General features: G+C 39.0%; 1 protein-coding gene across 12 annotated transcripts; it reads right to left on the reverse strand.

The window, feature by feature from the left end:
- Window positions 1-303: 303 nt before the first annotated feature.
- Window positions 304-13748, reverse strand: foxn1 (forkhead box N1). Of its 12 annotated transcripts, none has more exons than XM_069534678.1 (10): window positions 13469-13747; window positions 12785-12849; window positions 7819-7939; window positions 7155-7478; window positions 6884-6979; window positions 6337-6467; window positions 6138-6234; window positions 2584-2791; window positions 1894-2331; window positions 304-1058 (listed from the first exon to the last, which is right to left on the reverse strand). In XM_069534678.1, the coding sequence occupies exons 3-10, from the start codon at window positions 7924-7926 to the stop codon at window positions 766-768; spliced, it is 1695 nt and encodes a 564-aa protein (XP_069390779.1). In that variant the 5' UTR covers window positions 7927-7939; window positions 12785-12849; window positions 13469-13747; the 3' UTR covers window positions 304-765. The 12 variants fall into 12 exon arrangements, with proteins under 12 accessions (XP_069390779.1, XP_069390777.1, XP_069390787.1 ...); XM_069534676.1 differs by having other exon boundaries at window positions 12780-12849; XM_069534686.1 differs by lacking the exon at window positions 12785-12849 and having other exon boundaries at window positions 7155-7442; window positions 13469-13748.
- Window positions 13749-16700: the final 2952 nt, after the last annotated feature.

The following is a 16700-nucleotide window of genomic DNA, read 5'->3' on the forward strand; positions in this document are numbered from 1 at the left end:
ATCCAATGACAGTGGAGCCAGTTATGTCATATATAGTAAAATATAATATAAAACACAAAATCTTGTTTTTTATAAAATATCATATTGAATATATCTAATGTGAGTTGTCTAATCAGAGACTGATTGTTGTGTTGACTGCAGTTACAACTGGTTTGGCAGTTTGATATCATTTGATATCAAGGTGCTTTAGAAGAGGACTTCCTCATTTGTGTGTTTGTGTAAACTCTCATAAGGAAAATCTAAACCCAGACAGCAAATAAATCAATTCATTATCAGATCAAAAATAAAGGGCAGACCATACAATTGACATTCATGTTTAATTTGATAGGAACATTTATTTACAAATGACAATAAGACATTTAGTACTTTCAGGTGACTTAAACATCCAAAATAATGAAACAATTATACAACAATGTGACAATGAGGCTTATAAAAGGTAAATAAATAACTAAATTCACAAATAAATTTCACAAAACATATTCAATAAGGAACTTTATTACAATTATAATTTATATCATTTGTTAATTAACCATATATCAGCTCTTGTAAATAAACAGAATGGGGGAAATAAATGTGTTGTGAAATTGATAAAACTGTGTAATAAGAGATGTTTCTTTGGATGCGAACAGTGAATATGTTTAAATCATTTCCTCCACAGAGGATCTCATGGGTTAAATAACCACCACACTAATACTTTGGCACAAAGCTGCTGGTTATAATATTTCACATTCTGTTAAATATCAGTGTTCATTAGCCATCAGGTCTTTACATTAAGGAGATGGATGTGGTGCAGGAGGTCAGATAACCAGCCAGGTTCTCCACCCCTGAATAAGCCACAGGATGAAGTCCATTCGAACAGCCGTGCTGATCCAAGCTTCGTCCGCCGCCAGCGTCCTCGTCTTCATACTCTGCTTTACATCGACCCACAGGCGGCATCACCTGCAGGCAGCCGGTCTGGACCTGGGGCTCCTGCAGGACAGGGGTAGTGGACAGAGATGCAGCAGTAACATGTGGATCTGACAACAGGGCGTCCTCCCTCAACTCCTCCCAGAGGTTGCCTGAAACCAAAGAGGAAACCTCAGGTGGGTTTTGGAAAGTATCAAAACAAAAACAAAATACAAAAATGCTGAATTCATACAAATGTATAATTTCGCTGTTGGAGTAGAAAAGATAAATTCTTCATATTCCAGATTGAAATGATATCAATTTCCCTGTTGCAAATATTTTTTTTATCTTAAAACAGGTTCAGTGAGGAACTTCTGGATCAATTTGTCAAACAAAAACCAATACAAATGATTTTATTTCCTCATCTTCTTTCCAATATTTCATACAAAACACAGTATTTATTAAAAAAATAATCAAACAAGGAATAATTTCATTAATATCAAATACTACATTCATGGCGTGAAAGAAACTGAAGACCCAGAAGCACAGCTGAGTCAATAGTGGCAGGCAAAGAGTCTTTCAGAACAAGAAACCCGTATGAAGAGGTGGCAGGAGAAACAGTCAACAACACGCATCAGGGAGAGACTGAAGTTTTTCATCTACATCAATGAACTCAAAGATAATCTGACAAAAGTCAAGTTTGCTTATGACCTCTCAAAACACAGTTTTTGCATTTTTGGAGGATGAAGGTCAAAATTAAAAGTCATAGTGACCCTATAAACCAAGCTTTTGTGAATGCACCATCTCAGGAACACCTTGAAGGAACTTATTCAAGTTTAGTTCAAACATTCAATTGGAGTCAAAGTAGAACTGATCGGCTTTTGGGGGTCAAATGTCAAAGAGTTTTAAGTGATTTGAAATCAGGCGACACAAACTGAAACAGTTTGAACCTGTGAGCTATTATTCCCTGATAATGTGAATGTGTGGTTTTCTGGGACACTGTCATACCTTGCAGCTGCAGGTCAGTCAGACTGGGGTTGAACGTGTCAATATCATAACTGGCATCTCCCTCCAACAGTAAGTCCTGCATACTCCTGGGGCCAACACTGTACTGGGCCTGCAGAGGAGAATTATAACCTGGTGCCATCTTGCCTGCTAGGGGGGAGTTCAGGCCTCTAGCTGCAGGCTGCTGTCCACAGGGTGAGCACAGGTTAAATGAGTTGCCGGGGTGAGCTGTGGTGGGGGGAAGGTAGCAGGGCTGCTGCGGAAAATGGTTATAATGTGGGCGCCGCACGGGTTGGCAGAGTGGTTGGAGCTGGGCAGAGTTGCAAGAAGACGAGGAGGTGCTGTAAAATGGAGTCACTCTGGATAAGAGGGATGAGCTGGTGTAAGGAGGTAAAGACCTGAGCTTGTCTGGTCTCTCTCCCACGAGACGATCAAGGTCTTCTGCAGAGAAAAGCGTGGATCAAATTAGATTTTTAGTTTTAATCAAATAATACTTGATGAATTTTAAGCAAAGGTTGGATCAGCAAAAATATTATTCAAAGGTCAAACATCTGTGCAGAGCATTTTTGATCACTGAATCTTTCACTGACATGAATTCATGGTAAAAATCAATCTTTATCAAATTTAATTTTAAACATTTTTATTTTCAGTTCCTTTCATGGATTTGCTGTTCAGTGTATTGAGCGGATCCACCTGGCTTCGCCATGCTTCTGCGAACAGTGATGGGGTCTTTGCGTCTCCACTTGTGCAGCTCCTCCTGCATCTTCCCCACCTTGGCAGGATTGAGAGCCCACAGACAGCCTTTACGGGACGAGTTCCCATTTTTGTTCTCCACCTTCTCAAAGCACTTGTTCAGGGAGAGGTTGTGACGCACTGAGTTCTTCCAACCATCGGGAGCTGTCTGAATCACAGGGGAGGGGAAAGTTTTAATGCAGCTGTAGAGGTGAATCAGGTTAAAGACACAGCTCTTTGTTGAGGAACAGTAAGGAACCAATGCACATCAATTAATGAGTGTGAGCAAGATTTTGCAAAAAGTACTGGACGGATTACCACAAAACTTGGTGGAAGGATGTGGAATGGGTCAGGGAAGAATCCATTTAATTTTGGTTTGGATCCGGAGTAGGAGGCAGATCCAGATTATATATATTATGATTGTGAGATGGGTAGTTTGTTTTTACATCTTTGTAAATTTCCCAGAGAATAATTGAAAATAACATTTATGGAAACTGATTGAATTGAAGGGGACGGTTTGGCCTTGGTGGAGGATATGCACTCTTTGGAGTGACATTCTAGTTTTCTCATAAAAATTTCAGCAAAATGTCGCCCAGAATGTTTTCTCACTGGTGAACAGGAACCAGTAAACCATTTGTCATGTTTGTCTCAAAAAGAGAAGTTTGACTAAATTATTAATCATCTAATAGCTTCAATCAAACCGTCGAAACCGAATTAAAATTGTACTTAAATTATTAAAATCACTATGAACGTGTTTTATTTTCTTTGATGTAAATGTAAATTATTCTCTAATGTCTGTTATGGTTTGATAAACAAAGACACCCAGCCTTGTTGCAGCTTTGCCCTCTATCTGACTGTGTTTCACAGACTATGAGTCAAATCCGAGGACTGTTACAAACTGACAGAAATCAGCGCCATGCCCTCCCCTGAGGCAAAATTAAAACATGTATTCATTTTCCTGCAATCTGCAATGATTTATATGTGCGTGCCATGGCAAGTGTCCTCTGAACTGAACTGAACTCACACATACTCGACAATATTCATAAAGTTAATTCAATGAATCTCAAAGCTTTTGCTAAATCCACCTGACTTTCCTCAGTGAGTATCACTCTATCATGTGTCAGGTGTATTTTATGGCCCTGCAGCCTGTGTTCAGGGTCACAGGCAGCTGTTTGGAATGCAGCCATCTATAAGGTGCCTTCTTGAATAATAAAATGGCAGCACCTCTTTGAGCTCTTTCCAGAAGTGAATCTGAACAGATTTGATTTGTAGATATCTTGAATCCCTTTGTGAAATCTAGTGTGTTTGTGACGACTGAGGGTTCAAACCAAGGTTTGAACCTGCAGCTGCATGCTTCACCACTATAAAACCACAGGGCTGTGGATTTATGATGCGTTTTAATCTCCCAATCTTGACTAAATGAAACGATTAGAACTGTGGATATCTGGGTTTAATGTGAAGGTTTGATTTTCTGAATGGTCACAGAACTCACCTACATACATGTACACACACATGCTGGTGATATTAAACCGACACAAAACCACCCCTCCATCCCACTTCACATGCCAGCCTCATGGCTTTACAGGCTTCTGACAAGCTGGTCCAGAGCCACCCAGCTGCAGGTGCTGCACACTGCACAGTGCCATTAATCATTTCATGGGAGTAATCAATGTCAGCTACAACACAGATGTGGTTTGAGAAAATATTTCATTTACAGCAAAACACTGGGCAAACATGAACATCAGCCCTTCAGCTATAAACCACTGAAACCACTGTTACAAACATGTGCAACCACATGACCACACATATACACAAGTCTGTGCAATTGTTAGGACTCTGCATTGACTTCCATTTGATCAATTCTAACCTTACCCTAATCACAATTCCCATCTTACCCCAAAACCTTAACACGGGCCTCGGAAACTAAGATTTGTCTTATTAAAAACGAGGTTTGGTCCCCATGACATTTGCTGGTCCTGACAAGGTCAGTGTTTATTTTGGAAAAGGTCCTCAGACCTCAACCTTAAAGATAAGGTCCAAAATGTCAACTCAACACATGTAAGATAATTAAAATATATATATATACTGATACAATAGATATGTTAGGGCCAGAGCAACATGAGGACCCAAATCCAGATGACACACTCAAGGACAGATTAAAAAAAAGTCTTTTAATAAGACAAAAATGGTTGGGTGCACAGAAAAGATTTCAAGAAAGGTAGAGGTATAGAAAAAAAATAAAATAAAGCCAAAAGGAAAGCACCAATACAGGGAAACAAATTAAACGCAAGAAAGTCACAAGGACTCGGACCATAAAGTGGCATGAGAAACTGGCAATAAACTGTGGCACACAGGGTTTAAATAGAGCAGAGTTAATAAGACACATGTGTGAACAATGAAGGTCGGACAGGTGATCAGTGAGGGAGGGAAAACAGACAAACACAGGAAGTAAAATGCACTGAAATGAGAAACAAGGGTAAGTGACAAAATAAAACAGGGAATTGCAAGAATTTGCAAGAACAGAAAAAACATGAGTGAACTCAAGGTGCAAACAGCCGAGAAACAATACCAAAAAAACAAACACAAGGAAAACAACAAGTCCAAGAACACAAAAGATCCAGAACATATAAATCATAAATCCTTAAAAGATCGACACAGGATAGAATCATGACAAAATAAAAGCAAAAAGGTCAGATTCATTTGATTGGAAAACAACTTGTGGTGTCAAAACTATCCTGAACAAAAACATGGCTCCAGCTCCTGCTCTGTGCTTACTGTGATCATAAATACGTCACTTTGCTCTTAGTAGCACTGAGTTAGGTCTGTTTGGTCTGTTCTGTATTTTGTCTTTAAACAAATATGACAACTTATATTTTGTTTCGAAGATTTGAGTCTGGAGATCACGGAGATCACCATTATTTCTTTCTTTAAAATGGTGGGATAGGGCCTTGATGAAGGTTTGCACTCCCTGAGTGCCTTTCTAGCATTTGAAGGTTTAGTTTTTCAAAAAATTGATAAGTCAAAAAAACTTATTTCAACCATGTTTGTGCCTGGATTATGACTGTAATCACACATCATTTTTGGGTTTCTGTATGAAAAAGGGGTGGTTGCTTGGAAACAGGTAATTGAAAACAAGAGACAAGGTAAACAGCGTTAAACAAAAACCTTTGGAGGTTTAACATCTCCAGAGGAGAACTGACTGCTATGACCAAATAACGTTTGAACACCAAAAAGGTTTGTGAGAGGTGCAACAACAGAGGAAACATGTTTGACAAACAGTGCAACAACAAGAAGTAGACAAGATAATCTCAGATAATCTCAGATTCAATTCTCAATAGGATTAACCTAGTTAAAAATTATGCTGATAATAAATTATAGGATGTATTGAAATACTGGACAGATTTAGACAATATGAATGTCCAAATTTTGTATTATCCATTTCTGCTTCAGAGTCTGAGACTCTTTTTCTCTGTTAGATTCAGTGTGTGTAAAAAAACAAACTCATGTTGTGGTACCTTGAAATATGGGAAGTGTTCCGTCATGAAGCTGTAGATCTCGCTGACGGGCAGACTTCCTGTTTTACTACTCTTCAGAGCCATGAAAATCAGGATACTGCAGTGACAAAGGAGAATCTCTTTACATTAACACTTTAATTGATGCTTTAAATTGTTACACAGTTAAAAATATATGTGTTAAAGTGTGGTGCAGTTTCACCTGTAAGAGTAGATGGGTTTAGGGAAGAGGGACTGAGTGGTGCTCTCCTGGTGAGATTGAGTAGAGAGACTTTGGACAGAATATTTGGAGCTGTTGGACGGCTCATTGTTAGAGTAGAGTCTGGACGAGACCTGTAGAGAACACACAACCACACACACACGCACACACCCACACACCCACACATCCCACACATCCCACATACACATCCACACATCCACACATCCACACATACCCATATTATGACCAGAGAGTTGATAAAATACATGTGGCTCAGATATGTCCTTAACATTTTCTTTCCTTTGCCTTGATTGAGTCATATATATTGATCTATAAACTGCCAAAATGTTTATTACATTCAAGTAAAACCATTAATGAACCAATTTCACAACCACAACAATGTCTGGCATTATCTTGACTTTAATCAATTATTGTGATATCTTTAAATCATGAAAGAAAACCCATGTACCTGCCACTTGGGTTATTGTTCATCACATAAGTCCCATCTTCTGCAGCAGCCATGTGTTTGTGTGTATTGTCGCTCACTCACCTGTGGCAGAGGCCTGGATGAGCTGTAAGATGGGTAACTCTGAGACAGGAAGCAGGAGGGCTCCACTGGCACAGCTGGTAGCTCTTGGTACGAACTCTGCAAGTAGGAGAAAATAAAGGGGAAACTGCTCAGTGTGTGCAGGCGTGTGTATGTGTAACTATGGCCTATCATGTGAGGAACAAAGTGAAGTGCATCTTAATCGCATCTCCTTTGTTGAAGTCACCTTCCTTGGACTCAAATAACAAGTGAGTTGTACATAAGGAGCAGGAACCTGAATGCTGCTGTTGTATTGGTCCCAGGGTGGTGGTGGCCCCTCGCTGCTGGACCCTGGTGAACTTGGATCTGGACTGAACCCCTCCTGCAGACAGCTGAAGGAAGAAGAGCACTGCTGGAGGCAACCTGCGGCCGTCACCGCTCCATCTCCGTACTGTCGGCGGTATGGGTGGAATCGGTCGGAGTCGACGGGGGCTCTACCCGCTGCTGACCCTGACCCTGAACTCATGGTGCCATCAGCGCTGTGCCTCCTGTTCACAGCTGTGGTCCTCAGGGTGAAGGCATCCTGCTGAGTGTAGCAGACGTCCCTGACCTTAGTAGTCTGTGGTGTGATCATTAACATAGGGATGCAGATTATACATAGATTTGTTATTCTTGTCTTCAACCCTTTTGAAATAAAGACATAAAGATGCTTTCTATTACAAGCAAACAGAAATCCTGATCAATGGCAGGGAAAGTATTTGATCTTGGAAGTCTGTTTCTCAATGAATATTCAACACAAGTACAACTTCCATTTTCAAAACTAAAATCTGAGCATGCAGTTCAAACAGCAGCTACACTTGACCTCAAATCAGAGTCAGCTGTGTTTTTCTATTTCCACTTTACACCAAAGAAATGTTTTGAGGGTTAAAACCAGAGTGGAGCCTGAGGCAGCTCAGTACCTGTGATTCGGCCATCTGCTGGCAGGACGTCCCACCGGGCTCACAGGTGTGAAGGTTGGCCTGAGGGGTTGACGTTTGAGACCTGCTGCACGTCGACGAGTCTGACATTCTGCACCAGAATCTGGTCCCGAGAACAGACAAAAACAACAGGCTCAGTTTGAGAGTTATGTGTGAGTGATATTTGTGACTGACTGATTCAACAGGGTCATTGAAGCTGTGAGCTGCATCAATTTGGATTAAGGCTCACAAGGACAATGAAGCAAAAGTTTGGGAAATTAGCTTTTTCATATAATAATTAAGAATCTATGTTATCTTAGCATAGCATTAACATTGAAAACACATTAAAAACACTGAGGGATAAAATAGGTGATAAAATCCAACGACCATCTAATAAAAAATTACCAACATTGCTCCACTTTTGTGAAACTGTCTTTAATCACCCCCTGGTGGCTGGCTGAAATATAGGTCATAAACCCTGCTTCCTCCATGTTTGCAGATGGGACATGGAACAAACTAAAAAGTCAAAGTACATGTCAAATTAAAGTTTGCTATATAATGATTTCTGTCTTTTTAGGAATTTATTTTCACAAAAATATTCATAAGTGCAAGTTTTCCAGTTTAGGTAGTTTTTTATGGCATCAAATTTTAAAGTAATTCTACTGTGTGAGGGAAGGAGATACTATACTAAACTATAAGATACTTTTATTTACAGTCTATGATTTAATTCATGTAAAAAGCAAAGATAGGAAATAAATGGGGGGGTTATAAAGTCTTCTTTAAAGGATGTGTTGAGAGGAAGGTTAAAAAAAAAGTTTCAAAAGAAGTTCCGCTCAACTCGTTATAGTGTGTTTTTGATTTATACTTCTGTTGCCACATAACAGGAAGCAAAAGTATTGAGACAAAGTCACTGATCCTTTGAGATCTTATCTCCTGAATCATTATTCTAAATCTCTGACAGTATGAAAGCAGACGTGGGAACAGGAGATAATTTTTCTGTACTAACTCCACCATTTGAAGTACAGCACATGGGACAGGGGTTTATCTGGAGTGTGAAGAAGTGTTATCTGATCCCAGAGGAGGTGAGAGACACGTGGCACAGGCTGCATTAAAGGTAACCTCAACCCCCAACATAAACCAAGCTCATTAAAACTGCCAACGAACCATAGCTGCTGGGTCACACAAAGCCAGATAATGCTGAGGCTGACAAACCTTGTATGTGATGTGTGTGCATAGGTGTGTGTGTGTGAGAGAGAGAGAGAGAGAGAGAGAGAGAGAGAGAGACACTTTAGAGAGGCTAAAGTGTTGAGGTGAAAGTTGAAAGATTGTCTTTTCAACACTTAGGCAACAAATGCTCTCAGAGCCGCTGTCACCAGACCACTTACAAAGTAGAAATAGTGTTATAAATAACGTTTTAATAATTTTTGATTGTGTTTTACAAATAGAGCAGGTATGTAATGTAAAATTAGTTAAAAATCAGTTTTATCATTCAGCATATAGATTTTCTTCTCCATGTTAGAAACCCTGCCTTTGTGTTTTTGTACCTGAAACTTTGTAAAAAAATAATTTGGGCATTTATTTTTTTAAATAATTGGATAAACACAGCTTCATGAAAAATATCAACTGTATCATTTATCAGCAATTTCAAGACAGAAAAATCATAGTTTGTGTCTCCAACGTTTCTTCTGTTTTATAAAAAGTTTAAACCTGACCTGACCTAAAATGAAGTTTCTGTGGATCCTGTGAAAAACTCACATTAACCCGCATGAGTGTCCATCCTTAAACTAAGACTTTGTTGAAGCGTGTATGATTTTATCACAGCACTGTTTGTTGGGAGTCAGTTTCAGGACATCTCCTGTGCACTGCCCTCCTCAGGTCGCCCCACAGATTTTCAACTGGATTCAAGTCTGAGGAAGGGTTGAGCCATTACAAAACTTAAAACACCAATAGAAGATGCTGCCACTAAGTTCAACAAGATTTTATTTAGCAAAGTTCTGTTTTTTTCCTTGAGAATATTCTACCCTGCTGCCCACAGACTGCAGGACTTGCCTTCCTACCCCACAGCCCAGGTTGTGAAGAATACAGGAGATTGTTGTCACATGTAGGGATCGAACTGTACTTGCCAGAAATTCCTGCAGCTCCTTTAATGTAGCTGTAGGCCTTTTGGCAGCTTCCATGATCAGTTTTCACCATTTCTTTTTATCCATTTTCTGAGGAACATCCTGTTCTTAATGTCACTGCTGTACCATATCCTGTCCACATGTAAATCTGGACTTTACTTGGTTCTTCATTGGTATATCCAGTGCCCTGAACCTCTCATCTGATCGATTCTTTTCAACAACAAGATCCCTTTTATGCATTGAAACCTCTTTGTTAATAGTTGGATGCAACTAAAAGGAAAATCCGGACAGGAAAAGCTGAATTTTATTTGGGAGTAAACAACCAAAACAAACAGCTCAAGTCTCAGATAAGTTAGAAGAACAGACAGACTCTGTGGTTTAATGTTTTCAGATACAATACCCAATAGAAAAGAGAATAACTAGACTTAGACGTGTGGTTAGAATAAGATACTCTCGTTTATCTTCTCCTTGATAATTCAAGCCTAACTATTTCCTTTTAAAACATCCTATTCAAAACCTTCTTCTATTTGCTCACAAGATTACATCACAAGAGGGTGTGCACACTTAGTCAATCACGTTATGAACACTTTTTTACTGTTTCAGTTTAATTTTCACTTTAATTTTACAGGTTATAGGTCATATTAAAGGTGGAAAAGGTAAAACCTTCCATTTTAATGTTTGTCTATTTATATTCACAGCACAGTATAAGCAGCGAGACTTACAGCTCTCTTAGTGATTTCAGTCTATTCAATCAAGTTCGTCCATTGTATAAAAAATATCAAACACGGTTTTAACTTCACAAGATCTATGTGTCAAAGCGTCAACACAACAGTGTTGTGTAGCTGTTTACAGTGTCTGGTCTCATATTCATGGCTTTGATTAAAAAAAAACTGATATCTTATAAAGAGGCCAAAAGAAAAAATATTGTCAGGAAATGATTTAGATGAATAGACATTTGCTATCATGTGTGATCAAATCTGTAAATCTGATCAAAATTGATTCCTGTTTTTTAATTCAGCTTTAACATGAACTTCTAGTTTCGTTGGACTTGTTTCAAATCAGGGAACTCTCATGGTCAATGACTGTTTTTGTGGTTGCTGTTGTTCCTTGTCAGAATTTCTTTATAATGTGAACCATTAACCATATTATTTTATTAATGTATCACATTACCATAAAGCAATTATTGAGCCGTAATGCTAAAAGTTTTAAAATGTGTGTAAGTAGTTTTTTATATTTATTTGTATAATTTCTTATCAGATTGAGTACAGCTCCAAAGCTGTTAACACAAGTAACATCAACACATGTCCATCTAAGTTTGAACTTGTATGTATATCTGTTAATGCTCTAAAATGTCACTGAATTTGTTCTACAAGGTCATGAAGGAGTTTGAAGGGCCTATTATTGGAGACTGACTCACACAAGTCAACCAATGAGGCTGAGACAACAAGAGTGAACAGATATATCGACATGTATATTTTGGCTGATGAGCGTATATTTTCCTCTGAATCTGAGCTATTCCAATGAACTGAAATCGACAGTTATATCTGTTAAATATTTAAAAGGCTGTGTGAAAATGTCTCTTTATCAATCGTTGTATTTTATGGAGATTCAAAATATCATCAGATTCATTGGAATTCAACAAGATCAGGTTCATTTTCAGACCAATCAATTTTAATGACCAGTTAGTAAAAGTGTTTTGATTAGAAATAACAAGTTAAATGTGCTGAAAGTTCACCAAACTCATTAAATGAAGTCTCTAAGAAACATCAGGTTTCTTAGTGTTCAGGGTGAAAAATGTCGACAGATCACACTGATTTGTTGTCTGTTGAGAGGTTGCTTTTATATCTTAAAACTATGTTAAATTAAGTCATGTTTTTTGTTCATATTAATAAATACAGTGAGGACCATGATGGGGGCCGGTATATAGAACTGACTTTTAAAATTTCTCACCAGTTTTCTCAATTTGTTTAATCATTTCAGTCAACTCACTCATTTAGTTAATAGAAACTTAATAACAGGACATTGAATGTTTTATAGTTACAACATTATTTAAACTCTTATTTACTACCTTACAGTAGTATATAAACACAAAAGGCCCTTATTTGAAATATAAAACTTTAACAACTAAAGTTCACTTCAAATACATTAATGAAGAAATGTATTGTAAGTCGCTTTGGTTAAGCGTCAGCTAAATGAAATGTAATGTAAAAATCTAATGAAAAGTGAATTCTTCTCACTTGATGTCCTTAGTTGGTTCAACATAATTTCACCAGAGGTTTTCAAAATTCAAATCCTGCTCAATAACAAATGGAGGAGCTTCTAAGTATTTAAGAAAGGTATGTGATGCTGAAAATAATATAATACTGCAAATAAATGCTACTAAATCACTTCTAAGTTCATTTAATTACTAAACTGATTTTATTTGTATAAAGTGTAGCTTAGTATCGAGTCTGTCATTAGTGACAGAATCACAGCCCCATGTTTCGCATGGGAAACATGGGGCTGTGGTGCACCTCAAACTAAGTTTTACAAAAATGTTAATGAAGTTGCTAATTATCTTTTATGTTCTTAACTATCAGAAGACAGGAACAAGTGTATCTGCTCACTTTAGCATAATTACCAACATTATATACTGACAGTGACATGAGAAGCCACTCAAATGTTCAGAGAGGTGAACCAGCTGTCAGCACCTGCAGCAGTGCCAACAGTTTCAGTACAGAACAGTACACTGCTGCAATGTGTCTGAATGTTCCACCGTAAACACGGGGCAAAAAGTTGTAATCGTATTTAGGTAATAAGTTTATATCAGAGCAAAAACAACTAAAACCTTTTAAATGAACTCACCTAACCTTTGACTCTGCTCCGGTTTGTAGTTTCAGCTTGTCAGTCTGTCCACATCTTCAGCTCCCTCGCCCTGACAGTGAGCCACTTCGATTAGATTGACTGTCTAAATACTGTGTGTACCGAGCTGGGTGATGGGCTGGATTCCAGTTTTGGCAGCTCGGAATATCATCCTAATTCCGTGTGTGTGTGTGTGAGTGTGTGTGTGTGTGTGTGTGTGTGTGTGTGTGTGTGTGTGTGTGTGTGTGTGTGGCACTCGTCCAGGCTAGCCCAGCAATAACATATACAGAAAGAAAAACCTGTTCCAGCAGGTTCCAAAAAAGATCTGCCGATGCAGTCAGTGGCAGCTGGCAGCGCTCCCTTCCTTTCCCTTCCTCCTTCCATCACTCTTTCTTTGCCTCACTGAATGGTTACTTGTCTGAGTGGGACATAAGATACACTACTGATTACAGCCCATGGCAGAGAGCGAGTGGGCACTGTGCCCTAGTTTCTGAGCTCGCCCATGGCGGTGGCGGTCTCAAATGTGATCTAGTTCCACTTAACTGATGCACATTCAAACAAACATGTGCACATGTAAACACAGACGGGAGCATGTGAGCGTTTGGAGCATGCAAAAATGCACCGTTTACAGCTGAAGCATACTAACACTGCTCAAGAGAAGCTGGAGTTAATGTCACTATTGATGGACGTACCTATCATCAGGTTGTTGTGGTCTGCAGGCCGTGAAGTCAAACTATAATCCATAAACTTTAAACCATCAGACAGGTCCTACACGTTTTAGGATGATCCACAGCAAAGCATTTCTTCTTTCTTGATAAATTCAAACTTCAGTTCTTCTCTCTCTTCAAACATTCACAGCGAAGGTTTGAAGCTCAAAAGGCAGAGAAATAAGAGGCAAGCGAGAGAGGGAGAGGGAGTAGAGGTATGTCAATACAGGTAGATTCCTATCCTATCCTCCCGATGAACCAGAAAAACATCAGCACCCTTTGCTCATAGCTATACCTTGAACAAACCCTGTCCTCAGTGAGAGGGCGAGGCAGAATGACAGAGAGACGGAGGATTAATTACAGATTGAATAAACTCTTGTGTTACAGTGCAAGGCCTCTACAGAGCGAGGCTCCTGCCGAAGGCTTTTTCTGCCAAAGACGGAGTTCTTGAGGAGGGTGTAATGTGGGAAGAGATTCCAGGGGGCACTTAGGTGAAAGTCTCATTGTCTTCTGGGAAATAATTGCTCCAATGCTCAGGCGTTCTCGGTTGCAATATCATGTTGTGCAGCGCTTGAACACGTTATTGACCCTTTTATAATTTATAAGCAGTGACGGTGAGTTTCCAGTCAGTGGTAACCTTAACATGGATGAATCTTAATTTGAGATACCAGCCTTCTAATGCATTTTGAAGACACCACAGTAAAAACCAAGAAACAATGTATGACATGGTGACAGTTAATGCCAGTGGAAGATGTAATCATAATGACTCTTGACACATATCTGAGAACGCACTTTACATTCTGACATATTATGCAAATCAGCATCTCGCATTCCAGAGTCATCTAGACACATTGACTTGTGCACGCAGTTGTTTTGATGCATCTACAAGTATCTTCTCCTATTGACTAATTTCAAAATGAACATCGGCGACTCTAAATTATCTGTTTGTGAGAATGTGAGTGTGAACGGTTGTTTACTGCCTTCCTTCTGACCTTCCCCTGCGCATGTCCCTTACATAATCCCTGTACTCACCTGGGATTGGCTCCAACCGCCCTGTGACCCTCAAAGCGGTGGAGATATATGGATTTTCTCTAATAAAATTATTCATAAAGCAATGGTATGGGTGTAAGATCAAATTCCATATTTCATGTAATTAGAAAGACTGATTTATGAATGTCTTTTGAAAACTGAGGAAAACACACCTCTGTCCCTGAGGCAGTGAGAGGCTGAGATTTATCACTTCATACCTCACAGTTTGGCTCAGAGTGAAGCAGCCTATATCTTGGCAATAAACACAGAAATATGTCTGTCTTTCTGTCCATCATCTCTGTCTTTACCTCTCTTTTAACCCCTCATCCAGTCAACTTCAAACTTGATGGGTGTGTGTTTTAATGATCCATTTGATCAGTGAAGGAGAGAAAGGAATGAAGGTGACATGGTCTGGCCAGGTGGTGACCAGGGTGTGTGCCCGTGTGTTGTGAGATCTAACCATTCAGCCATCAGGATGCCAAGGTAGGTGTGTTTCTGAGGAACTATGCCAGTGCAGTGCTGACTGCGAAGATGTGACCATAACTGTCCATCTCTCTTTATCGTGCCTCCTGTTTGCTGCCATGGCAACCATGTTTAAGATAATCCTTTGACGATTGGATGACATGATCAGCAAAATCACAGAACTTTGCTTTCTGAGTTTGTAAATAGCAACTATATGACCTCAGTCTGACTATTTTCTTCACAATTCCCCAACAGTTATCAGTGTATTATAAGAAACCTACCAAGCAGCAAGTAAACACATTTGAAAAGCATGAACCAGCTCATGTTTGACATTTCTGCTTGATCAATGACTTTTGCTTTGATCAGTTATCAAAAACTGTCATTTTAAATATTCGTGATATTGCTGCCGTGTTCACAGAGCAACATTTTGATTGACAAAAGCATTATTTACAACCACGAGATAGGATGTGATTAGAATCTTTAGCATTTTTAACCTTTGCTCATAGTGTTACTAATCCCCTCAGTGGAGAAGCAAATCAAAACAGGCTACACCACAGGAACATACTACACAATCAAAGTACTGTATACTACTAGTTAATACTATTCCTGTCCCAGGGATATGTCAACTCACATAACTTTTTAGTACGATGTATTAACAATACCCAGCTACTCAAATGATTCAGGTCCCTTACTACAAATTATATCAGAAATATAGGTACAGCTCAGATGCATCACATTGATTCAAATCTTAATACTTCTTACACAAGGTCTGTAACTTAGACCGAGTACTGACAGTCCCCCTGAGCTTTTGAGTTGAAAATATACTGCTGCATTATAACAATACAAGTGAGACACATACACATGAAGAAAAATACAGTAGTCAAAAGTAAGACAGAAGATGTCTTACCTCCAATAGCGGACGTCCAACACACTTCCATCAACCTCCATCACTGTAAGAACTAATTTACCAAAAGAGAGAGTGATAGTTTTAATGTTGTTTCGTTGCTTGATTCCGTCTTTCACTCTCCACAAGAGGAACAGTCACTAGATTAACCCAAAATGTTTTTGGATTGCATGGCTGCTGACTCCTATGACCTCTGTGTGCTGTAGATTCATAACTTTAAAATCCCCTTGCATACAGCAGATATACGGACCCATGATAAGAAGTTCAATCAAATGTTTTCAGTCAGTTTTTGATTTCTGTGACCTCCCATCATTATTTTTACATTACTCCCACATTGACCTTTGAAAGGATTTGCCTCCTGTTCTCTTGGATCTCTTTAAATCAATCGGCGACCCCTGTAGTCCTAATCCTATGGAAGGCAATGAGATTGAGGCCATCATTAACTTTAACAGTCTCAGCCAAAACTACAGTGTACCACTGAAAATATCAATTTTCTTCTTTCATTGACAAACATCAGAAAATAGTTTGAGTGACTAAAATTGAATGCAGTAAAGTGTTAGTATTTTTCTATAAGCATCCAGTTAAAGTAGTAGCGATGTTTATTGTTCCCTGTGTCAAGACTCTTCAGCCTTCATAGAGTATAAAGGCTGAAGAGTGTCTTCACTCAAAAGACAATGATTGTTTATATATAATAAGGTAATTGTAATTTTTAATAGTAATAGTGACGCCCCTGCAGTAGAGAAATGTATGTTTGGTGTGTGTGAAAGTGCAGAGTGAAATCTGCCAAGTTTATGCTGAATCCTGGCTGCCTGCCGAGGACAG

This window comes from Paralichthys olivaceus, chromosome 11, assembly GCF_024713975.1.
Source record: "Paralichthys olivaceus isolate ysfri-2021 chromosome 11, ASM2471397v2, whole genome shotgun sequence".
Taxonomy (NCBI): domain Eukaryota; kingdom Metazoa; phylum Chordata; class Actinopteri; order Pleuronectiformes; family Paralichthyidae; genus Paralichthys; species Paralichthys olivaceus.

Bases quoted from the DNA above. Each gene is read 5' to 3' on its own strand.
- foxn1 (XM_069534679.1), bottom strand. From the start codon at position 7,926: ATGTCAGACTCGTCGACGTGCAGCAGGTCTCAAACGTCAACCCCTCAG. The intron at 6,980-7,154 runs GTTCCTGCTCCT...TCCTACTTGCAG, and splicing joins AATACAACAGCAGCATTCAG to AGTTCGTACCAAGAGCTACC. The intron at 6,468-6,883 runs GTGAGTGAGCGA...TGTTCTCTACAG, and splicing joins CATCCAGGCCTCTGCCACAG to GTCTCGTCCAGACTCTACTC.